The 7,049-nt window shown below is 53.1% G+C and overlaps 1 protein-coding gene across 1 annotated transcript; it reads left to right on the top strand.

Annotated features, from left to right (window-relative positions):
- Positions 1 to 5,106: 5,106 nt before the first annotated feature.
- Positions 5,107 to 6,421, top strand: LOC122495027 (free fatty acid receptor 2-like). The gene has a single exon (XM_043600734.1). It carries the CDS (start codon positions 5,107 to 5,109, stop codon positions 6,091 to 6,093), a length of 987 nt encoding a protein of 328 aa, XP_043456669.1. The 3' UTR covers positions 6,094 to 6,421.
- Positions 6,422 to 7,049: the final 628 nt, after the last annotated feature.

Genomic DNA, 7,049 nt, shown 5'->3' with positions numbered 1-7,049 from the left:
TCCTTCTTGGCCCCAGTCCAACCCCCAGCTGATGCTACGATCCATCTGCAGACTGCCTTGCACCAACGGAACGTCAGCTCCGCGAAGCAAGGCCTGTTCGCTGCTGATTCCCCAGCACTGGCGAGGGTGGTAGCATGGGGGCTGCTCAGGAAACCCTCGCTGAGTCAATGTGTGGGCGTGTGTCCCCTTCTCTCGCGTGACGCGCCATTCCTACGACATGCTTTTTCCTTTTAACAATACATCTCGCAGTTTGATCTACGCTGGCATATGCAGATCTGCCTGGTTACCTGTAGCAGGTGCATGGCGGGTCTACCGACTGGGTGCCCCATGGCTTTTACTCGATCAGATCCCTACTGACGGATACAAGTTGTTCCCAGTCTTTTATTATCACAGAACAAACAGACAAAGAACACTGTGAGGATGTACTTCATGCACACGGGAAAGTACGTCCATATAATAAACTCGTAGATGTCGGCGTGTTGGACCAGATGTTATGGGGTTTTTCATTCTGAAAGGCATCAGCAAATCGCACCCTCCAGAGAAGTGTCCCAAGTAACGAGGGCAGAGAGAGGAGCAGGAGATGAGGTCAGAGAGTGACAGGGACAGGAAGCCAACACAGTAGAGCCTGCAGGCCACGGTAAGGACTGTGGCATCGACAAGAGATGGGGAGGTCACGGGGTTTTGAGTAGAGGAGGGATGTGACTACTTAGGTTCTAACAGGACCATTCTGGCCGCCGTGTGGAGAACAGACTGAAGGGGCAACAGGAGTAGCAGGGGGATCAGACAGGAGGAGATCGTTCAGGGACACAGGCGAGCGATGGGGAGGACAGCTTGAACCGGGGTGGCAGCGGAAGGTGTGGTCAGTGGTGAGACTGGGGATATATTGTGAAGAGACAGCGGAAGACGTCTGCTCACGGAATAAATGGCAGAGGAAGAGAAGAATCACAGCTCTGTCTCGGGGTTTTGGTCTGAGTAACTGGAAAGATGGGGTGGCAAACCTGTGTACCCTGGGGCCCCACTCCCGAGACGTGGGAAGCCAGGGCACGCAGAGGCAGCAGCCGGCGGAGGGGGTGGCGGCCGGAAAACCTTAATATCCTAACAGATGGAGGTTTCTCCATCTTCGACTGTGTGGCTCCAAGGGGTGCAGCTGAACTGCAGTGGGCTGAGCTGTCCAGGGGGCTGGCTCAAGAGCAAGTACGGCAGTGACTACCTTGAACCCTGCTCCCTGGATGGGCCCATGTCCCTCCCTTCCCCTCCCTTCCCCTGGTGGTGCATGCCACTGAGCGTGTGACCGGGCACCACTGTTCCTTAGCCTCTTAAAATGTTTCCCAGAGACTTCATGCTCAACGCCCCCCTCTCTGGCCTTTCCCCAATCTGTTGGTGCTGATGCTGAAGAGGACAGTGATGAAGACACAGTGATGTGTGTTAGGAGAAACAAGAAGGGGGCTGGCAGCTTCTGCCTGGCTAGGGCAGCTTATCGGGACACACCAAAGAGCAAGAGAGGGAGATAAGATCAACGGATGCAGATGTGACAGCTGTCTGTCCTCTGAGGTCGAACAACTCCAGATGACAGTCAGCACTCTCTAACTCCCTCCTGGGCCCTCTCACCGCCGCCCACAGGCTGAGTGGCCTGACCTGGCTTCTGCACCCAGCCACCCTGGCCTCCTTTCAGTTCCTCTGACACAGCAAGTCTGTTCCCGCTGCAGGGCTCTGGTGCTTGCTGTCCCCTCTACCTGCAACGCTCTACCCATGGCTGGCTCCTCTCCTCTGTGCGAACACCCCTGCTTAGCCCAGGCCTTTCCTGACAGCTCTCTCCCCCAAAAGCCCCATGCCAGCCTCCCTCTTGATTTCCCTTTCTGCTTCCTTCCTTCACTTGAAATTCCCTGGATGGTTTCCCTGATTACTGTCTGTCCCATTCGCCCATGTCCGCGGCGCCTAGAGCAGGGTCTGCACGGAGCAAGGGCTCAGGGCGTCTGACAACTGGGGGGTGAGGTGATGTGAAAGGTGGGGCACGTGGAGGAAGCCCACGCGCCAATCTGCCGTGAGCAGCCTGGGCAACGCTTCACTGAAGGAAAGTAGGGATGCTGCGTGGCCCGCCCCCGTGACGCGGCTGTGTGCGAGGTCCGCGGAGCCGGCTGGTTCTCTCAAACGGTTTAGTCTGCACTCCCCTTTCTACCCCGGTGACCCTGGGGCCTGAGCACCACGGACGTCCCAACACTGCTGGCTTGGGTGACAGAACGGAGATAAAAGGGAAGACAAAAAGTGCAGGTTCTGACCTCCTTGTCGCTTGTGTCGGCAGCTGGCAAGCTCATGGGCACCCCCAGCTCCTGTCCTTTCACTCCACAGCTATGCGAGTGCCTGTGACGTGCAAGGAATTGTACATTGGTTTTTTTCTACGGACAAACTTCAAAACAGTCCCTTGCGGAAGAGCCAATCTTACCTAGACGCCACCCCAACATCCCATGGGAAGGCCAACATCCCAAGGGTGGGCTAACAGACTCCCGTGGTCTCCCGTGGTCCTAGCACCTGCTAATAGATTCTTCAGCTCTGTTCTGACGGGGGAATCAGCTCCTTGGGGACAGGGGTGGAGAAAGGAGGACCCTCCCCTGGCATTTTAGGATGAGAGCAGCCTTATGTGGCAGCACTCTTCACCTTTCCAGTAAGTTTCTGTCGCTCAATCAAATGCAGACAGCAACATGGTACAAATTAATTTGGTAGAGAGTGAAAGATAATTATGTTCCCTTTGCCCATGTGTATCAAGCATCAAAACCAATTCCTGAATGCCCATTTTAGGACAGGTACAGCGTAGGTTAGGGAAGGCCAGCCTACAGGAACATAGAGAGATCACTTGGGGACCAATGTGGGGAGTGATAGGCAATAAGAGATGCTTTCTGGGGGGGGCGCCTGGGTGGCTCAGTCGTTTAAGCATCCAACTTCGGCTCAGGTCACGACCTCACAGTTTGTGAGTTCTAGCCCTGCGTCGGGCTCTGTGCTGACAGCTCGGAGCCTAGAGCCTGCTTTGGATTCTGTGTCTCCCTCTCTCTCTCTCTCTCTCTCTCTCTGCCCCTCCCCCACTTGCAGTCTGCCTCTCTCTCTCTCTCTCTCAAAAATAAATAAATATTTTTAAAAATTAAAAAAATAAAAAAAGGAAGGGACCTGATGGGCCAGAGGAAGTCAGACAATGCTTAGGACACTAATGAGTTTCAGAAGAGCCTCCTAGAAAGAGAACAGGAAACGGATTATGTCAGGGGCCTTGAGAGCAAAGATGGGGAAGGAAAGGGTGCAGAAAGAGTGGAAGGAGCAGGAAGAGGCCACGTGTTCAAAACTGGAATAATTTCCCACGCAAAGGAAAACAGAATTGATTACTTGAAACGGGGAAAGAGGAGGAAGCCCAAAAGAAGAGTTGTGATCTGGATTCTGGGAGAAATAAGTTTGGTGGGGACAGAATTTGGCGGGAGATCCAGAGGGTCAAACTGCCTTGGGAAGAGCTCAGCTACCGACCTTCCTCTCTTTGACCACGTGACTCATCCAGGTATAAAAGTCTCGTGTTTGTGGAAGAGAAAAAGGTGGTCCAGTTAGACAAAGTTCTTCCTGCTCCTGAGACCCAACGAATTTGAAAAGCCATCCGACTGTCTCCAGGAAAAGGCAAGACACCCAACTTTGCTTGTGCTCAGGGAAGAGGTCATTGGGATCACAAGCCCACAAAGGGATGGGACAGAAGGAAGGAGTGAGTGCAGATAAACTTATGAAGGGGGGGCAGAGTATGGAGTTTACTCTCCGAGGAGATAGGACGAGAGGTCAGAGAGATGGGAAAGGGGCCAGGACAAGTCAAGTGGCGAGCTGGTGGTGCTGGTGGGGGCCGGGTGCAGGTGAGAGGGGTGGGAAAATGAAAAGTGAGCTCAGCCCCAGCTAGATGGGAATGACCCTGTTCACCTGACCCTCTACTTCAGATGCTCTGCTCTGGGAACGTGATACCAAATGGGACACCAGTAACATGCTAGCAGTAACAGGTTGAGGACTCAAGTTTTATTTTAAATGTCTCCCTTCTAGTGAGAAATAAGAGATTAAACGTTATACTCGATCGACATAAAACTCACATACATGTGCTTTCTTCAGGCAGCGAGAAAGGGTGCATTTGCAGGTAGCAGGCTAGGAATTGTGGTACTTCTAGAGAAATCATGGTTATCTGTGATTCGAGGACCTAAGTGATTTTCCTAGTCATGTGACTGACAGGAGGCATGGCCGGGGCTGGGATCCTGCCGACCTGGCCCAGCTCAGATCCCTCCCATCCCTAGCCCTTCCCCCCACCCCGCCCCAAAACCTACAGGTTTTCTTTGAAGGGCTCAGCGTAGAATCAAGAAGCTGGGTGTCTGGGACTCACCTCGGGCTCAACATGCCCATCCCTCGGGCCTGACCAAATTCTCATTTGCAGGGGTGAAGCTGAGAGTCTTCTGTTCAAGCCCAAAGACTTGTGGAGGGAAAAGAAAGAGAAAAGAGGCAAATATAAAGAAAGAAACCACAACCAGGCTGAGCAAAATTTGGAGAAACTCAGGGACAGCCTCAGGCTTAGTCCCTTTAGGTAATGAAGCAGCTGTTTCCTTCCCCTCTGTTCATACAGCCATTCATTTATCAACAGATAGTGTTGAGCACCTACTATGCACCAGGCACAGTCCCAGGTCCTAGGACACAGTGGTGAACAAGACAGATGAGCTCACTGCCCTCACAAAGGGGCCTTTCTAGTGGGGACTTGGAGACCTCAGAACTTTTCCTGTGGGAACTTCTAAGACATCACAACGTTTAGGAGACTAATCATCCTTCCTTTCTTCCGTCCTGTCCTCCCTCCCTCCCTCCCCTCCCCACCTCTCCTCTCCTTTCTTTTCCTCTTCTTCCTTCCAGAAGTAATTGTGCAAGGGAGCAAGGAGGCCTTCTTTCTCCCTGAAGCACAGGAAGCAGAGCAGTGCTCAGTTTTGAAGGGTCAGCCACAACCACTCGGCAAGGCAGGGAGAGGAGACACATTGAGGCTGACAATGGAGTCACCTTGGTTTGGGGCTGGGAAGCCCATGGTCAGAGAGGATTCTGACCTCATTTTCTGTCTCTTCAGGAAGGATGGCCCCGAGTCCCCACAGCCTGGGACTTCTCTTTGTCTACATAATGTATTTTCTCATTGGTCTCCCTGCCAACCTCCTGGCCCTGCGGGCCTTCGTGGGGCGGGTCCGCCAGCCTCACCCTGCGCCCGTCCACATCCTCCTGCTCAGCCTGACGCTGGCGGACCTCCTGCTGCTGCTGCTGCTGCCCTTCAAGATGGTTGAGGCCGCCTACGATTTCTGGCCCTTGGGGGATGTCCTCTGCGCCCTCACTGCTTACGGCTTCTACAGCAGCATCTACTACAGCACGTGGCTCCTGGCGGGCATCAGCATCGAGCGTTACCGCAGCGTGGCTTTCCCCGTGCAGTACAAGCAGTCCCGTCAACCCGTGTACGGAGTGATCGCCTCTCTGGTCTCCTGCCTCTTGTCCTTTGGACGCTGCAGCATTGTGGTCATCGTCCATTACTTACCAGCCAACAAGGTCGGGGGTGAGGCCAACGGCCTCCCTCTCTGCTATGACAACTTCACCCAAGAGCAACTGGCCATATTGCTTCCTGTGCGGCTAGAGCTGTGTCTCACCCTCTTCCTCATCCCCATGCTGGTCACCATCTTCTGCTACTGGCGCTTTGTGCATATCATGCTCTCCAGACCCCAAGTGGGGACGCGGAAGCGCTGGAGAGCGGTGGCGCTGGCCGCCGTGACCCTCTTCAACTTCCTGGTCTGCTTTGGGCCCTACAATGTGTCTCACGTGGTGGGGTTCTTAGAGGGAAAAAGTGAAAAATGGTGGGTGTACGCTGTGTTGCTCAGTGCTCTCAATGCTTGCATCGACCCCTTGGTTTTCTATTTCTCCTCCTCAGTTATGCGCAAAGCCTTGGATAGGAAGCTGCGGAGTCTGCAGAGCTGGGCTGCCTCGTTGGCAGGGCGCTGCAAGAGAAAAGCTGGAGAAGCCGCCGCAGAGAGAGGAGATGAGAGTTTGGGTATGGCCAATGTCGGCTTCACAGGAGACTAACTCTGCCAGCTCGGGGAAACATTTTGCGGGGAGGGCTCCAAATGGGGAACAGTGAAACAGAACTGGGGTGAGTTCACCTGTGCCTAGCTTAAGAGGCACAGAAGAGCAGTAGACCTCCCAAATCCAACTCATCCACTGGGTCGGTGCTTTTGTTTTGTTTCCTGGCAGTTATGACATTTCCTTATTTGTGGCCGGCACTGCCTCCTGGTCAGCCACAGCCCTTTTATCCTTGGAATTCTCTCCCCATTCAGTAGCTATATGATGGTAGCATTCCTTCAGCCGGTGCAAAGCTTTTTGCTCAATCCTTGGCCCTGATTCGGCGGGGCGGTGGGGGGGGGGGGGGTGCTCCACGCTCCAGGTCTGAACGTCTAGCACAGGCAGGAGTCTGGAGAGTCAGACAGGATCCTGCCATGGGAGCCCGGAGGTCTAGCCCCCCAGCCAAAGCGGTTGCTGGCTCAAGTCTATGAAACGGGCAAGAAAAGAAACAGTCCTTGAGGGAAGAGTCAGCTCTGGTGTGAAGAAACTCGGGTCAGGATACTCTTCAGTAGTTCTGCCCTATTTTCAGTCTCCAACACTGTGTATGTGTGTCTTCTTTTTTGCATCATCTATCTTGCCAGAAGTCTGTTGAAACTCATCTTTTCAAAAGCCCAAGGCCTTCTCTGGTATTTATCTATGCTTTCTATTTCATCAGTGTTGGGTTGTTCCCTTCCTCCTACTTTATGGAGTCTTTTCAGTTGCTCGCTTTCTAGCATATTTCAACTTGACATTCGTTCATCTTTAACCTCTGTTCTTTGCTATCGCAAGCATGTGAGACTATGAAGTGCAGTGTCAGTGGGATGCTACAAGCCTGCATTTGCATAATTTTCACTATTTTAAGTTCTAATAGGCCCTAACTTCCACAGGATTTTTTTCCTTGGACTCAAGTTTAGACATTTTCTTTATTTTCAAGCATACAA

Source organism: Prionailurus bengalensis, chromosome E2 (genome assembly GCF_016509475.1).
Source record: "Prionailurus bengalensis isolate Pbe53 chromosome E2, Fcat_Pben_1.1_paternal_pri, whole genome shotgun sequence".
NCBI lineage: Eukaryota > Metazoa > Chordata > Mammalia > Carnivora > Felidae > Prionailurus > Prionailurus bengalensis.
The sequence above is the reverse complement of the archived record's forward strand: the minus strand, read 5'-3'. Positions and strand labels throughout refer to the sequence as shown.